The 21,219-nt window shown below is 45.6% G+C and overlaps 1 protein-coding gene across 2 annotated transcripts in view; it reads right to left on the reverse strand.

Annotated features, from left to right (window-relative positions):
* Window positions 1-398: 398 nt before the first annotated feature.
* GALNT14 (polypeptide N-acetylgalactosaminyltransferase 14) overlaps window positions 399-21,219 on the reverse strand; it is a 184,536-nt gene continuing 163,715 nt past the window's right edge. For both annotated transcript variants that reach the window (XM_073338658.2, XM_073338657.2), the window contains 5 exons: window positions 20,688-20,780; window positions 17,132-17,215; window positions 15,890-16,034; window positions 3,650-3,769; window positions 399-2,948 (listed from right to left, as the gene is read on the reverse strand). In XM_073338658.2, coding sequence (XP_073194759.1) covers window positions 2,790-2,948; window positions 3,650-3,769; window positions 15,890-16,034; window positions 17,132-17,215; window positions 20,688-20,780 — 601 coding nt within the window. In that variant the 3' untranslated portion in view covers window positions 399-2,789. The remainder of the gene's footprint in view (window positions 2,949-3,649; window positions 3,770-15,889; window positions 16,035-17,131; window positions 17,216-20,687; window positions 20,781-21,219) is intronic.

Consider the following 21,219-nt stretch of genomic DNA (forward strand, 5'->3'; position numbering starts at 1 on the left):
TAGCGCCTTCTACAAACCTGACTTGGCTCAGGGGATTAGACCCCTGGAATAGTATTCAGATCTACCTCACCATATCAGGGAAGGGAAGTGAATTTGAACCAAGAGCTTCTTCTAACATACATTTACATACCTAGACATAAAGGCACATGCACACCTATGTACGTACAAATGCACATACACTTCACATCTATACACAAATGCAAGTGCATGCACACATATGTACCGACACATCAATAGACACATGTACACGAACACACATATATACACATACACCTGTGCACTTGTGCAGTGAGGTAGCGCTTTGATTTTCTGCTAAGGTGAAAAACAGGGTTTGTTGTCCAAAACACTGGTTTTGGCCATCAGCAACATGGATGTTTTGAACCCAAGGTGGGAAATGATTTGTTATTTGCACAATAGTTTATTCACCCAGTTCTGGGTGGGAGCAAACCTGCTAAAGCAGAGAATTCCAGATTTAGACCCAAAGTCAAGTTGTTAATCGAATGCCTGGAGAACGGTGGAGAGCAGCGGCAGGAGTTCTCACCAAAAATGGCAAAGACAGCATTTTGCCTGCTTATTTTGCAGGGAGCAGAAATGATGCAGCATCAAGGTATCACAGTGCAAACACAACAGAGGTTTGCTCAAGGTAAAATCCAAGCATTTGAGAGCTGCTTTACCTCTTGGGCCCTCCCATCACTATTAGACAGTAAATTATTACAGCCTGCTTGTCATTTGCAGCGGGAAAAGCAGTTATGATAGTCACTGGCTCAATTAAATAAGGCAACCAGCAAGGTCACTGACAGCTTTGCGAATTGGGCTTTCTTTTTTCCCCTGTTCTATTTTTAATTTTACTGTTTCCCACCGGAAAGCTAAACAATGAAAATGGTGCAATGCACTGCTGTGAAATGACGGCTTCCTTGAACCCTTTCACAATTCAAGTCCTTGAGGTTCACACCATGGTGGCATATTTGATTAGTAACCTAGTCTGCAGCAGATGGAAAAGCATTTATAGCCTGGGACCGTTTGTAAATAACAATAGCTATGCTGGTGCTGCGCTTGATGTCCAGGTGATTTACATGCATGACTCCCTCCATGCACTGATGGGAGAAGCTAGTGTAGAAGAAGCCTATCCCTAGCACTATATCCAAGAAGGTGGGCTAGGTAAACTGGATAAGGGGGTGCTTCACCTCCAGGTCACAGGTTTGAAACTGGCACAGAGGATGGAACTTTTGTAGGAGCTTACATGATTCAGGAGCACAAATCTCATCGACTTTCAAGTCACTTAGGCCCTTTTGAAAATCCCACCCAGCGTTGTTCTCAGAAGACATCTATGCAGGGTACTATGTGGAATGTCTTGGTGATTCCCATGCTATTGCAAAGTCCTACTCCCCACCATTCCCTTTTGCTATGCTGGGACCTAGCCTGAAGACCAGCTCAGAAAGGACCGTTTCCCCTCAACTTCGCTTCTTGGGGTCTCCACTTCCCTCTCCCACTGAATCCCTTCACCCCACACAACCATTATCTTGGCATTTTACATCTGGCCAATGCCTGCTTTCTGGAACCTAAACACGTTACCTCTATCATGTCCAGGAGCACTAATGACCACAGGGGAGAGAGAACCCTCAGGGATCTCCTGAGTTGGGGCTTTCTGCTCAGCGATGCAGCTGGGGGAAACCCAAATCCTTCCTTAATCACTCACATTCTGGGAGGCAGCAACAGCATTGGCGTGGTTTTCCTCTCTCCTGCTCTCTACAACAGCCCTCTGGGTGACCCCCACCTTCATGTGTACCATGCAGAAGGAAGACCCCTCAGGCCCCAGGGTCTTGTGCTAGCACCAGCTTTTGAATTAAGCAGATTGGAAAACGCAAAGATGGCACAATTACCTTCAAATAGTAAAATATTACTTGGGTGACATAGTGTGGACATTTGAGTTATACCAGGTGTGAAACACGAGACATGTATTGAGGTTAATGAGGAATACTCAATTATCTTGGCTTGCCCGAGCCATTCAGACAGGAGACGTAACAGTGTTATTTCTCCCCGCACGTCATCAGAAGAGTTTGTAGATTTAGCGCACTCAGACATTTGGCCCTCACGGCATTGTTTGCTGGGTTCCATGCCTGGAGAGCGGTGCAAACCCTCCGTCATCTTGATTCTGGTCACACGCACCAGATGACAGCATGGGCTCTCTGTATGCCATGTGTACAGACTATATACAAAGGAGAACGTGCAATATAGCTTCATTCTAGCTGCCTGCAGAACACAGGCTCATTCACATCCATGAAAAGTGCAAGGATTACTTGGCATTTTCCGCTCGTCCCCCAGGCAACCATTTTTGTTTCCCTTTAGCATCTCCTTCCCCCACCCACCAGCCTCCCCGCCGCCTACGCAGCCAACTAGACACTTGTCTCCACTTTCTCTCCAAGGCTCTTCCACCAAAGTTTCCATCTTTGCAGTAAAACAATAAATACTGTACACACCGTATTTCAGTAGGACCGTCGTCAGGCCTCAGCCAGGACTCAGTGTTATTGAAAGACATTTAGGGATTGGTTCTGTGCGGTTCTTACTCATTGACTCTATAACCCCAACTGGCCACTAACTGCAGGTCTCACAGCTGACATCCCTTCTTCGACCTGGAGCTCCCCGGCCTAACCCTTTTTTTCTCTGGCTCCCACCTCACAATGAACAAGGGTGCCCAATGGTTTTGCTGTTGAGTTCCCAACAGCCTCTGCTGTGTGCCATGGCTGCTTCTGATGAAGCCCTTGTGGCTGGTTTTGCTCGATGACAGGCAGTCAGGACATCACCATGTCCCAGCGCTGACTCATGGCTGTGCTCTCACAAGGGTTGATGATGAGCTCTCTGGTGCTCTCGTTGGTGTCCCCCATCATTTCAGTGTCCAGGCAGAGGCGCGAGGCCATGTGTTCAATATGAGAACCAACTTTACCCCATCGCTGTGCAGGGAGACATGGGAAGAGGGATATGAGCGAGGGCTCAAGGGATGGCGCTAGCAGTATCAACAACTGTATAACAATAATCACCCTTTAGATATACTGCTGGTTCAACCCAAGCTGCAGCAAGTACCAGGAGAGGGCAGAAGATATTTGAACAAGGAAATCATATTCAATTCTGTTTGCCCTGGTCCTAGGAGGCGCTGAGCACCCACAGCTCCCACTGAAGTCACTGAGGACACTCCGCAATCCTTGTCAGCAGTAGGCATGTTAAGTGGTAGCCTCTTCCTAGCCTCCAGGCTTCAAAAAATAATACATCAACAAAGGTTTTCTCCTCTAGCTCTGTGGTTCAAACGCCACCCAGGACATTAACTCCTGAGACATGGTAGCATCTGATGGCTGGCTGGCAGCCTGTGTGCAATGAGCTGCTGGTTCCAGTTGGGTTTCTAATGGGAAATGTCCTCATGGCCAGTGGCACTAAGAGTCATGCTCACTGACACACTCGGCTGAGAGGCCAAGGATTGAATGGGCCATAGCGACTCCGCTGCCGCTAGCAGCTGTATCTCCAGGATCCAGAACACACTGGTGGGATGATGTGGGGGAAGCTTCTGCTGCCATCGCCAGAGCTGTACCTGCTGTGGGGATAAACAGGACTCCAGCCTCCAGGGCTGTCAAAGACAGCAACAGATCAATCAAAGACTCACCTGTTTGCCGTCACCTTCTTTGCAGGGGGACAGCAGCACTTGGGCGCCGGGGAAGAGGGTGTACACTGACCAGCAGAGCTGCTGCTGGCGGACCTGATGGTTGTATGTGTATGTCCATTCCTGAGAGGAGAGAGAGGAGAAACCAGGACAAAATCAAACTCATTGTTTTAGCATCCTTTCACCTTGACAGGTGGCAACGAAACAGTTTGGCCCAGAGCCTGATCCCTTTTAAATCAATGGCTAAAATCCCATTGGCATTCGTAGCAGTAGGGACTTCTCATTTAGGGACTAGGGAGTGTCATTCCAGTTAGTTTACCTACTACTTTGTTACCACTACACCAATGATCGGCAGGGCAGAGCCAGTCCATTTGGGCACACGGGGGCACCATAGCTGCAGATTCTTGAGAGCGTGCATCATGAATTTGGGAATCAACATCTGCATAAGCCAAAGGGAGAGTCTCAAGACCTGGAGACAGCTGCTGGGAAAAGGCCCTGTGAGGGGAGGGACTCCAAGAGAATGAGGGGTGAGGACAATAGTGGTAGAAAAGATGATCCCTTCTCTCAGTAGGGGAAGAGAGACAGAAACGGTGCCCTCTCCTTTAAATGGGATAGGATGCTTCCCCTGTGGTGTGGTTGGGGGGAGGAGGAGGACATGATGTGTAGTAGCTTTTGCTAGTCACCTGGGGTGTGATCCAGCTCCCATACAGTTCAATGGCCAAACTCCCCCTGATGCCAGTGGTGCAGAAGGGAGCCCCAAATGTTTGAAGCGGTCACACAGATTATTAACTAGCTATGGGATGCTGCCAACATGTCACTCATACTGATCAGAATCGCCTTATAGCTTCCCTGTTGTCTCCCACCCCATCTGCTTGTTGTAGACACCTGTGGTCTCTCATCTTCTACTTACATTGTAAGTTATTTAGCACAGGGACTGTCTCTTTGTTATGTCTGTACAGCACCTAGCACAATGGCGACCTATTTCATGATGGCCAAATAGATAGTAATAGTAATATGAGTGTGAGATGCCTGGGCTGGGTGGTGCTCCCTCTCCTGTTCAGGAGGAATTCCTGTTGGCTTCAATGGGTATCCACAGAGGGGAGAGTCGAGTGTGCTAGTAGTTATTGGCCCATTAATGCCCCCCCCACACTGTTTTTTGGCAAGCTTTCTCCCAGGAATGTTTCCCTCTCTGGGAAGGGTTCCTTCTATTCATGTCTCATCCATTGCTTGCCTCTATGTATATGTTAACCAGGCGTACATCCTGCAATGTCTCACCCACATGCTCAGGGTCTAACTGATCACCATATCTGGGGTCAGGAAGGAATTTTCCCCTGTGTCAGATTGGCAGAAACCCTGGAGGTTTTTCACCTTCCTCTGCAGCATGGGGCATGGGGCACTTGCAGGTTTAAACTAGAGTAAATGGTGAATTCTATGTAACTTGAAGCCTTTAAACCATGATTTCAGGACTTCAGTAACTCAGCTAGAGGTTAGGGGTCTATTACAGGAGTGGGTGGGTGAGGTTCTGTGGCCTGCAATGTGCCGGAGGTCAGACTAGATGATCACGATGGTCCCTTCTGACCCTAAAGTCTAAGTCTGAAATTGTCCAGGCAGAGATGGCTTTGTTCCACGCATGTGTGCGTTCATCGGGTGAGAGCTGGTGGGAAGTAGTCCACCATTCTGCACTATAACTGGATAGAGTAACTCAATGGGCACATTCTTTGCTTGTAACTTTACACTAGGCTCAATCCTCAATGAGTATTCCTCATTAACCAGCTTTTTAAAACATTGAGAGACAAGGAGGGTGAGGAGAAGGGAAATCAGCAGCAACTGGAAGTGGGTTGCTGAGAGGGGTTGGTAGCGGGGGAAGGGACTGGTTCCTAAGGGTGTAGTCACCAGCCAGGGGAAGGAGCTGGAGGACATGAAGTGGAAGAGCACAGGTCAAATAGCTCCAGGGGGAAGCTGGAGGATGGGGCAGCTGTAGTAGTGGGAGAGTCAGCAGTGGCAGGGGAGGGGCTGACAAAAGGAATTAGGAGGCAGCTGTAAGTCAGAAGCAATGAGAGAGGCAAGGAAACCTCTAAGGAAGCAGGCAACAAGACAGGAGAGGTGGGAGGGAGCTGATGCTAACTTAGAGAGAAGCAGGGAGGAGCTGCAGCTGTTTACAGATGACCCAGTATATGAGAGGAGATAGACTGGGGTGGGTCAGTGGAGAAGCCTCCAGGGCTTGGAGCAGTGACTTCCAGGCTGGTACTGGAAGATGGAAAGGCTGCTTCACAAAGCCCTGCAACGCTTTGTTAATGTGAAGGGAATTAATGCGGAATGAATGGCCTGATTTTCAGAGGTGCTCAGCACCTGCAGCTCCCATTGACTTTGATTTGTAAAGGTTTCAGGCCGCATTATTTTGCATTATTAGAGAGAGAGAACACCTTCTGCCCCCAATAGTGCAACCCAATAGGGTCAGCAGTTCTAACCCCTTTGATACGAAGATAGACAGCAACAGGCTTTTAGCTCTTGGGCACACAAATTCTGTTTGATCTCGGCGTTTAGCCAACTAAAAAGGAAAATGTGCATTGTACAAAAGGCCCAAACTTACAAAGACTTTACACTTTGTCTCACTTTTCTGTGCTTCTTAAGACCAGCATCCACTATCTTCTACCAGAAATCAAAGCTAGCTGCTCACATGGGCTGCCCACAGGCTGGTCAGAGAGGGCTGCCCAGGATTTCAGCACAAGCAAGCAGCATGCAGTCTGGAGACGTATGCTGCGCCCAAAGGGCCTTGTGGCAGCTCATTTTTCTTTGTCAGAGTTCGCCTCATCTTACAGCTGTCGAATTCCAACCATTCTACCGTTCGTGCTGTCAGCTGCTGTGCAAGCGCCCAGCCTGAGAACCTGTGCGCCAGATTAGTCCCGCATCTGTCAAGAATCAAGCCCCCCGGGGCCAAATCCAACACCTGTTCTTGATGCCTGTACCTCCCATAAACTGCTCTGAAAATTGATGTCACCCTCTTAACCAATTCTCCTTTTAAATAAAGGGGGGCCCAAGCCCAAACCATGGCTCTGAACATGCCTAACTCTGAGGGAAGTTAACTTTGCACCTCCAGCTCATTGCTCTGGGCCCGCACTGATTCACAGGGTATTATCTTACCAAACAAGTAGCCCCATTGGCTTCAACTGGACTACTAGAAAAATGTACTATTCCAGTGAGTCATCAGGAGCTCCTTTCTATACTACAACCTCCCCTATACACACCTCCCCTCTAAATGGGACCATCCTCCCATTTAGCAATATGGAAAGGGTGACCCCTGTGATGAGATTCTCATCTACTACTCATTGTAAGGCACTAGACATGAGCCCTTTATAAGCAGGTTTATACGGTAGCAACACAATAGGGAATCCTCAACTGGTTCAAAACTGTGATGGGGGAAGGAGAGGGGCAATAAGAACCAGTTTCAAAGTCATCATGACCCAAGCCCCCTTTCTTAAAGATTGAATTGGTAATGGGAGAACATAAGAATGCTCATACTGGATCAGACCAATGGTCCATCTCACCCAGTATCCTATCTTCCAACAGTGGCTGGAGCCAGCTGCTTCAGAGTAAATGAACAGAACAGGGCAATTATTGAGTGATCCATCCCCTATCATCCAGTCCCAGCTTCTGGCAGTCAGATGCTTAGGGACACCCAGAGCATGGGGTTGCATTCCTGACCATCTTGGCTAACAGCCACTGATGGACCTGTCCTCTATGAACTTATTTAATTCTTTTTTTATCCCGGTTATTCTTCTGGCCTTCACAACATCCTCTGGCAATGAATGCCACAGGTTGACTGTGTACTGCATGCAGAAGTACTTCTCTATGTTTGTTTTAAACCTGCTTCCTATTAATTTCAGTAGGTGACCCCTGGTTCTTGTGTTATATGAAAGAATAAATCACACTTCCTTATTCATTTTCTCCACACCAGTCATGATTTTACAGCCCTCTATCACATCCCCCCTAGTCGTCTCTTTTCAAAGCTGAACAGTCCCGGGTTTTTTAATCTCTCCTCATACGGATGCTGTTCCATACCCCTAATCATTTTGTTGCCCTTTTCCAATTCTAATATATCATTTTTGAGATGCGTGTTTTGAGATACAGAACTGCATGTAGTAGTGAAGGTGCAGGCATATTATGGATTTATATATTTGCATTATGATATTTTCTGTCTTATTATCTATCCTTTTCCTAATGGTTCCTAACATCCTGTTAGCTTTTTTCACCACTGCTGATGAGCTTTTTTCACCACTGTGAGCAGATGATTTCAGAAAACTATCCACAGTGACTCCGAGATCTCTTTCTGAAGTGGCAACAGCTAATTTAGACCCCATCATTGTGTATGTATAGTTGGGATTATGTTTTCCAATGTACATTACTTTGCATTTATCAACCTTGAATTTCATCTGCCATTTTGTTGCCTAGTCACCCAGTACAGTGAAATACCTTTATAACTCTTTGCAGTCAGCTTTGGACTTAACTATCTTGAGTAATTTTGTATCATCTGCAAATTTAGCCACCTCACTGTTTACCCCTTTTTTTCCAGATCATTTAGGAATATGTTGAATAGCAGTGGTTCCAGTACAGATCTTTAGGGGATCCCACTATCTACCTCTCTCCACTGTGAAAACTGACTGTTTATTCCTATCCTTTCTTTTCTATCTTTAACCAGGTATTGATCCATGAGAGGACCTTCCCTCTTATCCCATGACTGCTTATTTTGCTTAAAAGTCTTTGGTGAGGGATCTTGTCAAAGGCTTTCTGAAACTCCAAGGCTACTGGAGCCAGTGGATCACCCTTCTTCATGTGTTTGTGGACCCCCTCAAAGAATTCTAATAGATTGGTAAGGCATTTTTTTTTCTTTACAAGAACCCCGTTGACTCTTCCCCAACGTATGGTGTTCATCTATGTGTCTGATAATTCTGTTCTTTACTATAGTTTCAACCAGTTTGCCTGACACTGAAGAGAGGTTCACCAGGCCGTAATTGCTGGGACTATCTCTGGAGCTATTTTTAAAAATCGGCATTGCATTAGCTATGCGTCAGTCATCTGGTATAGAGGCTGATTTAAGCTCAGAGAAGGGCGTAAATGTTCAGAGGCCCCTCTAAACTATCTGAATATCAGGTGGGAAATCTCAAGACAACACCATGTGCCGGACTTTTTAGAACTGATGATCTCCCACAGCCTGAGCTGAAGTCAACTAAAAAAAAAAAGGAACTGCTTCTCTCGTTGCATTATGGCACTTTCACTTTCAGCCCTAATGCTGACAAGGTACAAGAAAAGGAAAAATACTGGAAAAACAAAGTGAACAGAACACTTCTAAACCTGCAAGATGCTTTGCTTTGAAATATGGGGTGGGTGGGGGCAAAGGCCCATGTGGGTTCTTATTTTATCCCATTCAACGCTTGTTTGGATCATTTCAGGTAAGTGTACCTACTTCCTCTTCACAATAGACCATGTTATCTTTCCTCAGGTTCTTAATGGATCAGGTAAAGGTAGGTACACTGTAGGACTGAGTACAAGCTTCAACTCTCATATGATCTAGGGCTGGAGGTGCGCAGAGCATTCTGGGATAGCTCTGATCCAGGGGAGTCCCCATAGAGTGTACCAGATATAAAGGCAGCAGATTGTCCAGAAGAGGCCACTCTGCAGGCTGAGGGCCTACCACGGATAGGATGTGACAGTAGACATGAGGTGATGCAGAGACTACAGTTACAGCTTTTCAAAGACAAGCCAGCCTCCTGTTACAAGGTGGTGGAATTGTGTCTGCTAGTGGCTGGGGGGGCGGGAGGAGGGAAAGGGGAATGGGGCTGATAGAGCAGAGAGGGTCACCAGCTGGTCACAATAAATGGCAACGCCCCCCATGTGCTAAATGCTTTCCTCTGAAATCCCAGCTATGCTAACTCCAGCTGAGGCTTGGGACTATTTTTCAAAGCTTTAACATCATTCAAGGAGGCATCTGTCACTGCTACTCAGCATCGTTATGAATTAACGACATGATTTTAAATCGGCACCTTCGGCTTAGTGTAGGCTGGTTGACATATAAAAAGAACTCGTCTCAGCCAATCAGAGAGCAGCCAGCTGGAAGCTCTAAATAATGCGGGAAGCCTAGCAAGGTTCTACATTTGAGATATAAGAGCACAGCTGTGCCCTGAGGCTGGAGAAGGAACAAGGTAAGGAAGGGTTAAAGCAAATAATTCCTGGAGAAACCTGGGGTGATCTCAGTTTATTAATAACTCAATGTAACATTATAATTAGCATTCTATAGTCCCTTCCATCTAAGGCTCTCAATCTGCCTCACTGCTATTAGTTGATCAGCTTTTCTCATGCTCTGCTGAGGTAGGTATTATCATCTCCATCTTACAAACTGGGAAGCTGAGGTACAAGAGAGGTGACATGTCTCAACTAATATCACTTAGGGCACCAGCGCTGGAACAGGGTTGAGAAATCCCGGGGTCAACTGACTTCCAGTCACCTACTCTAACTATTACATTACACTGTCTCCCAGGGCAGTGAGCAGCTTGATTTTTTATGTGTTTTAAAAAGCCCACATGGCCAGACCAGGGGCAGTGCAATAGCATACTTAATAAATTGCCTAGGGGGAGGTTGTGGAATCTCCATCATAAGAGATTTTTAGGAGTAGGTTAGACAAACTCCTGTCAGGGATGGTCTAGAATGATAATATTTAGTCCGGCCATGAGTGCAGGGGACTGGACTAGATGACCTCTCAAGGTCCCTGCCAGTCCTACAATTCTATGAATCCTTTGTGTGCTACTCTCTAGCAAGCCCATCTAAGGCCACACCTTTAAAGTACTAGCCTTTATTTGCAATTGTCCAGGAAGACTGACATTCAATGCCAAGAGCCTCACTGGGGCCACTTTAGAAGATGTGTTGAACATGCCAATGCAGTCAAGTAAGGTGAAGGGAGAGCTGGTCTCAACACTTCTATTAGCTCTCCAGTCCCTATTTGGCCACATAAGCCACAGCACGTGTTCAGTAGGTAGATGCTGCCTTAACACTCCTCACCTGTTGGCCGTGATTCTGGACTAGGTTGCTGCCTCTCTGCTGTGACTGATCCACCATAAAGTGGCAGTTAAGTTGGCCTAACTGTTCCCAGTGAACATACCTGGTGTAGGGAAGTGCATGACTCAGTGACCCTGCACCACCCCGTCGCAGTATCCAGCGTAGGGGAATGCCAGGGAAGCAGCAAGAGTGGGAGAGGGCATATTGGGAAAGGGAGGAGCTATGAGCAGAGTGCTCTGCTCTCAGCTATTCATTCAAAATTGCAATAAGTTAGAGCTTCCCTTGGGGCAAACACTGAGGTCTTAAAGTCATGTTTGCTGCCCCCCGCCCGCATCCAGCTCAGAGTTGGGGCCACTGCATTTAGCAGGATCACAGTAGGATCCTGGGGACCTGGATTCAGTGGTCCGAGAAGGTCCTAAGTACGAGGGAGTCTCTGAGAAACCAAGAGTCTATCCAGGAGGGGTCAAAGGGGAAGATCAAAAAGTCTGATCAGGTGAGGTTGGATTGGGCAAGTAGGCCAAGTTCATTGAGACTTTGGGGAGGAAGATCAAGGAGCTCATTAAGGAGGGACAGAGAGAGGAAGAGAGTCTGAGAGGCAGAGCAAGGATTTAGGAGGGAGACTCTGTGATGGGGGATGGTTCTGATGTTTTTCAGACCCTGAAAGTTTTGGTGGATCCACAGTTTTTGTAGTGCTAGTCCTCCCCTCCGGTGGCTAGCAGTGAACCGCGAACTTTGGGACACAGCTGCCATGTCAGGTCACCATACTGTAATTCTCTCGCATCAGGACTCAATGACGCAGCATCACAGTGTTCTGTCAGAGAGCGGCAGCTTCTCTCTCCTAACGCACAGTCATCTTGCTACTGCCGCTGCCGTGCTCAAGTGCATCGAGGCCTAAGGGGCTTCTGATTTTTCTTCTCAAGCATGTCAGGCAGCCGGGAACTGCTAATGATTAATGGATTTATTAAATGAATCCCAGAGTCAGAAATCTATTCCAAAAAGGTTCCTGCACAGCCTACTATCAACTGATGCTCAGTTACAACAGAAAACAAATGCACAAGATCACTGGTGACATCTTCCTTAGAGGATCCAGGGCAAAATTACGATCAATTATTTACTCCCAAATGCATTTTGCTAGTGAAGAGCTAAATCAAACAATTCCTTTAGTAAATGAGACACAAGATGGAAAAATACCAAGCTTCTGGCCGGGAGCACTGTAGAGACAGCACACTCAGCCCTGGAAAATCAGCATCTAGTCCTGCTCCACAGAACTCCCTCCACACAGCATCCTTGGACTCAGCAGGGAACAATGCCACACCTTCCTCACCAGAGGGGAGAATGCCATAATGCAGGGAGGGAGGGATGGGACCAGGAGGGAGGCAGCCTGGACTCTCCTGGCTCGGCCACCGATTCACTGTGGCAAATCAACACATGGCTATCGTTTTCAAAGGGGCTTAATTATCAAGTGACAAATCTGCGGGGCCTCAGTTTCTCCACCTCTAAAATAGGCATTATACTAAACTACATCAGAAGGGTGTTGTGTGAATGAAGGCCAGATCCTCAAAGGTGTAAATCTGCCTAGCTCCTAGATCCACTGAAGTCAATGGAGCTTCATCAGTTTATACCAATCGAGGCTCTGGCTCTTAATTCATTAATGTTTGCAAAGGGCTTTGAGAGCATTGTATGGAAGGAGCCATGGAAGTGCAAATAAGTAACCAGTACTCATGGGGAAAGGTCTTGGAGAGACAGGATCCTTTCAGTGTATTTGGTGCACATCAAGAAACACAGCCTTGTTTTGGATAAACCCATTTTCCAAATAATCAAGCTTTGATTAAACAAGATTGGACTCAACGATGATAGGATATAATTGACAGGAGCTGCACTGTTTTCACAGTCATAAATGCACATAAGCAGGATTTTGAATTACTGCCTATTCTATATTTTGTGATCTGTTAATGGACGTCCCATGGCCATGCACACATTTAGGCTTTGCGCACACTACCACTTTTGTCGGTAAAACATTTGTCGGTCAGGGGCGTGAAAAAACACACTTCTGACCGACACAAGTTTCACCTACAAAAGTGCTGGTGTGGACAGCACTGTGTCGGCAGGAGAGGCTCTCCTGCCAACAGAGCTAACGCTGCTCATTGGGGGTGGTTTAATTACGGTGGCAGGAGAGCTCTCTCCTGCGGGCAAAGAGTGGCTACATGGGAAAACTTACAGCAGCACAGTTGTAACAGTAGAGCTGTGCCCCTGTCACGGTCCATAGTGTACAGATTGCCTTAAGGGACAGAGTAATTTCCAACATTTTTGTGATAATCTAAACTTTAAAGGAACACTGCCAACTTAACCATCGTATTTTTGTCTCTACCTGCTTTAGTTACAAGTAACACCTAAGATCACTATGACTGCCAGAGACTGGAAATCAGTTTTTTCTATTTTTGTCTGTTTGCTTCCTGCAGTTGTTACTATTTTGTGGATCGTCAGTTTCACTGTTCTTCTGCAGAGTTAGTCCTAGAGCTGGACAAAAAATGGATTTTTCATCCCACAGGAAAATTTGACTTTTTGAAACGATTTTTCACCTTGAATCAGAGTGGAAAGTCGAAATGTCAGAAACTGTAGTGGAACAAGAAATTCTGAAAAGTTCCTAATTAGAAAGTGTTTCCTTTTGATCAAAAATGTTAATTTGATTTGTTGAAATTATCATTTTTCATTCAAAGTACCATGGCATTGCAAATGGCGTTTCATTTTGAAACGTTGACTCGAAGCAACATTTTTCATTCTGATTTTCCCAATTGGAAAAATTTGAAAATGGCGTCAAAATGCACTGAAACTTCCAGTTTTGACTAGACCGCATTTTCTGAGAGAATTTGTTACGCAACATGTTTCAGCCAGCTCTAGTTAAGCCTTTCCCCTGGTGTTTGTGTGGATCACCTTCACAGCAGCGGACAAAAGAAAAAGATTTTTAAAACCAGGATAATGTGACCGTTATACTATAAAAACTGTCACAGAAATTCCGTGGTAACACCTGGAATCCGACTTGCCATTGTCTATTTAACAGTACAGAAAAGCAGGCTTTTTGCTTGTATTAGAGATGCAGAAAGGTAGGTTAAATGCATATACCACAGCGGGCCTCATTTGCACATGCAAATTAGGTAATTCTGCAGCAATATAGCCACTTTTGGTCACTTATGTGACTAATTACCCACTTTGCATGTGTAACCCCCACACACTTAGGCTATGTCTAGGGTGACCAGACAGTAAGTGTGACAAATCAGGACGGGGGTGGGAGGTAATAGACTCCTATATAAGACAAAGCCCCAAATATCGGGACTGTTCCGATAACATCGGGACATCTGGTCACCCTAGCTATGTCTACACGACAAGCTAGAGGTGGGATTCCCCTGCTCTTGTACACACACTCGCACTAGCTGGCATAAATCGCAGTGTAGCCATGGCAGCATGGGTCGTGGCAGGTTGGCTGTGCCTCCCCTGTTGCGACCCGTGCTACTTCAGCTACACTTGTACCTACGCTTGTGTGAGCCTGAGGAGAGCTAGCATGAGTATGGTACACAAGCAGGGGAATCCCACCGGGCGGGCTGGTGCATTGATGCAACAGCGCCCCCTTTGGCCACGTAGAGTGTTGAACCAGAGTTCACACAGTCTGGCCAGGATATGTGGTTTTCTCTTTATTCTTGGTGGGGTCAGCTGGTCCTGGTATCCAGGGGTGGAATTTCCCTCAGTTCTTAAGTCTCTGAGGGGTTAGTAGGGGAACCCAGGACTGCCCACTCCATGGAGTTGCAGCTCAGCACCCTTAAGCCAAATATGCAGAATTGGGCCTACACAACTCTTCCTGCTGCACCATGAGCTCCTTCCTACCTTCCGTGGTTTTCGTAGGTTTTTCAGCCTCTTGGTCCAGTTGTCCTTTCTCAGGAGACTCTGTAAGGCTCCTTAGCAGCTTGCTGGCAGGAGTTTCCTTCTCCAGAATGCTTGCTCCTCTGACAGCAGCCCTGCCCCTCTACCTCCCAGCTCTTATTCTCACAGCTGCTGTGAGGCAGCCAGTCAGCCTCGGCCAGCAGTACTTGCCTTAACCCCTTGGCTGCAGGGCCAGTATATACTCCCCATGACACACCCCTAGCTCACAGTGTAGACATAGCCCTAGTGAGAGTTACACATGTACAGTTATTGCATTTGTGTGCACAAAGTAAGTGTACAGTTACATACTATCCATTTTTACAGCTCCCATCACTGGAGTATCTGAGCACCTCATAGACCTTAAAGAACTTATTTTCATAGCACTTCTGTGGAGTAGGAAAGTGTATTATACCTGTTTAACAGAGGGGGAACTAAGGCTCAAAGAGATTAAATGACTTGCCCAAGGTCACAGAGGAAGCCTGTGGCAAAGACAGGATTTAAACCCAGACCTTCTGAGTCCAAAGACCTCAGCAGAAGACCACCCTTCCTATTCTAATGTGTCTGAGAATCTGGAGCAGAGAACACATGCTGACTGATGTTGCAGATTTCTTCTCTCAGTGAGATTTTGAAAAATAAATGAGGTCACGCTCATTAAGCTCTTGCTAGTTTAATGGGCAATTTAATATTGAATGAATGCAGACTATGAAGTTATAAATACCATCGCAATTCAGTAAATAGGTCACAAAGATGAGGGGAAATTATAGTTCTCATTTTCTTCCTCTGATCTCTGCATTTGAATTGCAAGTGAAAAGCAGAGAGGTCGGGGTGACCTGAGCTGCTGACGAGGAGTGCTCAGTGCAGCTCAGGAAAGGCGGGTTAGGCCAAAGGTGGTCTTAGGCCATCTTTGCATTCACTTGACTCTGGGGCTGTCTGGTTGCAGGGCTAGTCGCCTGGTGGCTGCGGCAATTGACAGGGGCTGCCAATGGCCCCAAGTGATTTTGATTGATTGATTTATTGGCAACGGGGGATGATCAGGGGTTCCTCATCACACCCCCACCCCCTTTTCCCAACCACTGGGACGGGAAGTGGTAGAAGCTCAGTGCCACACAGAGATTGTCCTGCAGGGGGCAATCTTCCAGAGGCCAACTATGCGGGCAAAGCTGTCCCCATAAACTGGAGGCTCAGGGCCCCTGACGGATCAGCTTTAAGACCCCCAGGTGAATTCCTATGTGTAGCTCAGCTTTCTTTTCATCTGTATTAGAGGGGCAGGCCTAAAACAGTTACCTGTGCCACTGCTGCCACACCTTTGCTGCTGATACAGGGATTTAAGCTCAGGATGGGGAACTCCTGATCTTCAGACTTCTGGGACTCCAGACACCTCTGTCTCTGCCGGATCATTCCAGACTGATACAATGATTCCTCAGGAATCCTGGGGAAATAACCCAAGATGATGATACCTGCTGCTGTAGACATGCCCGGCATTCAGAGAAAGGGGGGGCTGTTCACCTAGTTGGATGGGTTCGTTTCTGAAACAAAGAACTGCAAGGCCCATCACAGTGATGAGTCGCTATGTGTATTGTAGAGGATGGCTATTTACACTGCAGAACAGGTATCTCATGATGGACTGAGAGCCTTCCTACGTGCCATCACTCCAGGAGATAGGCTAAGAGCATGGCATTTGGCAAATACAGCAGACAGAAATAAATTGGGTGCCCGTTAAAGGTCTGTCTTTGACTCACAAGTGTGAGGGAACCTCAAATTCAGCTGCCCACCAGTCTTTCACTCTCAGTGCAAAGCCTCTTTGTATGAAGAAAGCTCTATACAGTAAGAGCTCATCTACACGTGATATGCTACAGCTGCACCGTTTTTGGGCTTCGGTGTAGATGCTACCTACTCTGATGGGAGGGGTTCTCTCACTGGCGTAGGTAATCCACCACCCCGAAAAGCGGTAGCTAAGTCAACAGAATTCTTCCATCAACCTACTGCATTCTACACCAGGGATTAAGTCGGCTTATCTACGTCACTCTGGGATGTAGAGTTTTCACATCCCTGAGCAACATAGCTGGGTCAACCTAACTTTTTAGTGTAGACAAGGCCTAACTCTCAGTCTTTTTCTCTCTCTGACTCCACATTCAATCACTCCCAGCGGGTCCCTGGATGCATCTCCAGAATCCTTTGCACCATTTCCCAAGATGGGTGATGGTAGCCACTGAGGGAATTGCTGCAATGGCTTCTGGTGCCTGTGGGGGAGCCAGTTGAAAGTAGCGAAGAAAACACACGTTAGCAGAAAACCTGAGACACAGAGCGAGATGGGCTCTGGCTCAGCAGCCCTCAGGCATCTGCTGTTGCCTCGGGCAGAGAACAACTTCCTGAAAAAGGTTCTCAGTGATGATTTCTGAGTTCTCCCCTCGCCCACAGAACCTGAAAGCACCGGTGGAAACGGAGGTCCGTGACGTATCGGTCACATCCCAATCAGCTGGCACTAAATCTTTATGAAGAAGCATATAACCAAGAATTGTCCAATACCTAAGTTCTGGATAAACATTTTCCAGGTACCACTTGAAGGTCTGGCATTTCAAGCTCTTCCTCAGTTCCAGTCTGCTCTGGATGCTGTGGGGGAAAAACATGATGTAGTTATAATAATTGCAGTGAACACACAGATGTTACATATGGAGGCAAATCTGAGTCACGAAGATCAGATCCAAGTCACAAGGGAGGAAGAAAAGGTTTGTATATGTACCAAGCCAATAACATGCAGGCCTGGGAGTCAAGAGATCTAGCGTCTATTCCCTACTCTGGCACTAATATGCCGTATGACCTTGGGCAAGTCATTTCACCTCTCTATACCTTGGTTTCCCTGTCTGTAATATGGGACTAATGATACTTCTCCACCTTTGTACAGTGCTTTGAGATTGAAGGAAGAACAGGCTGATATAAGAAGAAAATATTTAATATATGCTATTTAATGTACTAAATAAATATTAAATTAATAGAGGAATTTTACATGAAATGAATATACATTATATGCTAATAAAATAATAATTAATGTCCTAGTTCAGCAAAGCACTTAAATATGTGCTTAAATCCCTTTGAAGTCAGTGGGATTTAAGCACATGCTTAAGCACCTCTTGATGTCCAGGAGGCAGGCAGGCACAAGCCTGCCCGCATCTGAATGCTCCTCCCCCAGCCTGAGGGAAGAGCTACTGGACCCAGGATTCAAATGAGGACAGGCGACAACCGTTTTTTCCCCCCTTCTTACTGGTACTTTGATGAATCAAGGCCAAATTTACCAGATGGGGGAGCATACTGTACAGAGTAGCTGTTTCGTGGTGCCAATCCACTACCCGGGTAGGCCATGCCCTCTTTTAACCGTCAAGCTGAGCAAGTGTCAAGCGAGCACATGTGGGCTGTTAGTAACTATGAAGCAGTAGGAAGCATCCCACACAGTTTGCTTGCCCCTTCTCATAACCCTGTGTCTCTGCAGTCCTGTTTGCCTAGTGTGACAGAGCTTTTCCTTCCCTCCATGCTGGTAGCAGAGAAGAGGATGTGGCTGACTGTAAACAGGTCAGGCTGCACAGTATTTTAATAATCTAGATTCTCTGAAAATTGAAAAGCAGGAGAGACTCTGCTCCAGCAATTCACCTTTGGACTGAGACCCTGCATGCTCATTCTGAGCTTGAAAGGAGAATCTCTGTGAAAGCAAGGAGAATGTGAAACTAGGGGATTAGAATGCAAGGCTGGCTGTGAATACAGACCTTTTTTTAATAAGAAGGATATCTGACTAGCCACGATTATAAGGGACAGAATCATAAATGTCCTGGTGGAGTATAAAGCAGTAATTCAGCTTCCATAAAGCCATGTCTGCCAAGACGGGGTCCAGAACATGCCGATTATTTTTCTTGCCTGCTGGTTTCACTTCTAAACTACAACGTTAAAGCCCATCTCTAGGACTAGAGCTACTTGAAGTCAAGAGCAGGAATCTGGCTGTGAGCGCTCGGGGGGAGGGGTGGATTCCCCAGCAAGAATTCAGTCCTCTCCTTGGCATGACCTAACAGCTTCTAAATAGGTTGTCAATTAAAAAGTGATTAAAAAAATGAATTGTGCACTGTTAAACAATAATAGAATACCATTTATTTAAATAGTTTTGGATGTTTTTCTACATTTTCAAATATATTGATTTCAATTACAACATAGAATACAAAGTGTATGGTGCTCACTTTATATTTATTTTTGATTACAAATATTTGCACTGTAAAAAACAAAAGAAATAGTATTTTTCAATTCACCTAATACAAGTACTGTAGTGAAATCTCTTTATCATGAAAGTGGAACTTACAAATGTAGAATTATGTACAAAAAACCCTGCATTCAAATACAAAACAATGTAAAACTTTAGAGCCTACAAGTCCAATCAGTCCTACTTCGTGTTCAGCCAATTGTTCAAACAAGTTTGTTTACATTTGCAGGAGATAATACTGCCCGCTTCTTGTTTACAATGTTACTTGAAAGTGAGAACAGGTGTTTGCCTGGCATTGTTGTAACCTGCGTCGCAAGATATTTACGTGCCAGATACGCAAAAGATTCATATGTCCCTTCATGCTTCAACCACCATTCCAGGGTACATGCGTCCATGGTGATGACGGGTTCTGCTTGATAATGATCCAAAGCAGTGCGGACTGATTCATGTTCATTTTCATTATCTGAGTCAGATGCCACCAGCAGAAGGTTGATTTTCTTTTTTGGTGGTTTGGGTTCTGTAGTTTCTGTATCAGAGTGTTTCTCTTTTAAGACTTCTGAAAACATGCTCCACACCTCGTCCAAATCAGATTTGGGAAGGCACTTCAAATTCTTAAACCTTGGTTCCAGTGCTGTAGCTATCTTTAGAAATCTTACATTGATACCTTTTTGGCATTTTGTCAAAACTGCAGTGAAAGTGTTCTTAATACGAACATGTGCTGGGTCATCATCCAAGACTGCTATAACATGAAATATATGGCAGAATGCAGGTAAAACAGAGTAGGAGACATACAATTTCCCCCAAGACAAATTAGTCACTAAGTAATTAACACATTACTTTTTGAACAAGCATCATCAGCATGGAAGCATGTCCTCTGGAATAGTGGCTGAACCATGAAGAGGCACATGAATGTTTAGCATATCTGACACATAAATACCTTGCAATGCCAGCTACAAAAGTGCCATGAGAACACCTGTTCCCACTTTCAGGTGACATTGTAAATAAGAAGTGGGCAGCAGTATCTGCTGTAAATATAACCAAACTTGTTTCTCTTAGCGATTGGCTGAACAAGAAGTAGGACTGAGTGGACTTGTAGACTCTAAAGTTTTACGTGGTTTTGTTTTTGAGTGCAGTTATGTAACCAAAAAAAAAAATCTACATTTGTAAGTTGCACTTTCACAATAAAGAGATTGTACTACAGTACTTGTATGAAGTCCTTGAGTGGTCCATTTAAAGATCTGGGGCAAAAAAAATGGGGATTGGTCCTGCTTTGAGCAGGGGGTTGGACTAGATGACCTCCTGAGGTCCCTTCCAACGTGATATTCTATGATAATACACATGTTCAATTCAATTCTATGAAGTGCCTTGAAAAATACTATTTCTTTTATCATTTTACAGTGCAAATATTTGTAATAAAAATAATATAAAGTGAGCACTGTATACTTTGTATTCTGTGTTGTAATTGAAATCAATATATTTAAAAATGTAGAAAAACATCCAAGAATATTTAATAAATTACAATTTTATTTTACTGTTTAACAGTGTGATTAAAACTGAGCTTAAATTGCAATTAATTTTTTTTTAGTTAATCGCATGAGTTAACTGCGATTAATCGACAGCCCTACTTCTAAACAAACTGGATATATGCTTGGGAGCTGGGACTGTATCTCCTTAAATGTAGCATCTGCCTATTATTAGCACTTAATTAACTGTTACCACAGAAACTACATGGTGACGTCTCCATGGCTGCATACAATGCCCCTGTATCATCACCTTGAACTTTTCATTGCATCAGGCACACTGGGCACCTTTGCACTTCCACTGGCCGCCAGAACCACCACTTACTCTCCGTAAGGTCTCCCTTGTGCTGCAGGCCGGGCAGCATAGTAGTACTGTTTGAACTCATCCATCCACACTTCGGCTGTGCGCTTGGTATTTCTAGAGGGGCAACACAAATGGTGGAGGTGAAATCTATGAAGCGTATAAAGGGACTTCCAACATTCTATCAAGGGAGCCCACTAACTCTGTGACTATACCGGTCTCTCCACCCCATCACCAACATATTTGGGGGTGCTACTTTGGCTCCACCCAGGCCACACTTGCCTTAATTCCTGGTTACCACGGAGGTTCCACTTCTTCCCTGTTCCTGCAATTGCTGTACACAATCTAGGCAACAGCTTAGAGGAGAAGTTCTTCATCTTGGCTGGTGTAATAAGATAACTGGATGCTTTGCAGCTGTTGTGCTTGGAAGCACAGCTAATTCTCCTCATGGTAACATTCCCGACAGGCCTGCTTGGGGCTTGGTCTCACAGCTTGGTGGGGGTCTCTAAAAGGCTGTATACAATTCAGCTGTTTTGCTTCTCGGGGTTTTAGTCAA

This window comes from Lepidochelys kempii, chromosome 3 (genome assembly GCF_965140285.1).
Source record: "Lepidochelys kempii isolate rLepKem1 chromosome 3, rLepKem1.hap1, whole genome shotgun sequence".
Taxonomy (NCBI): Eukaryota; Metazoa; Chordata; order Testudines; family Cheloniidae; genus Lepidochelys; species Lepidochelys kempii.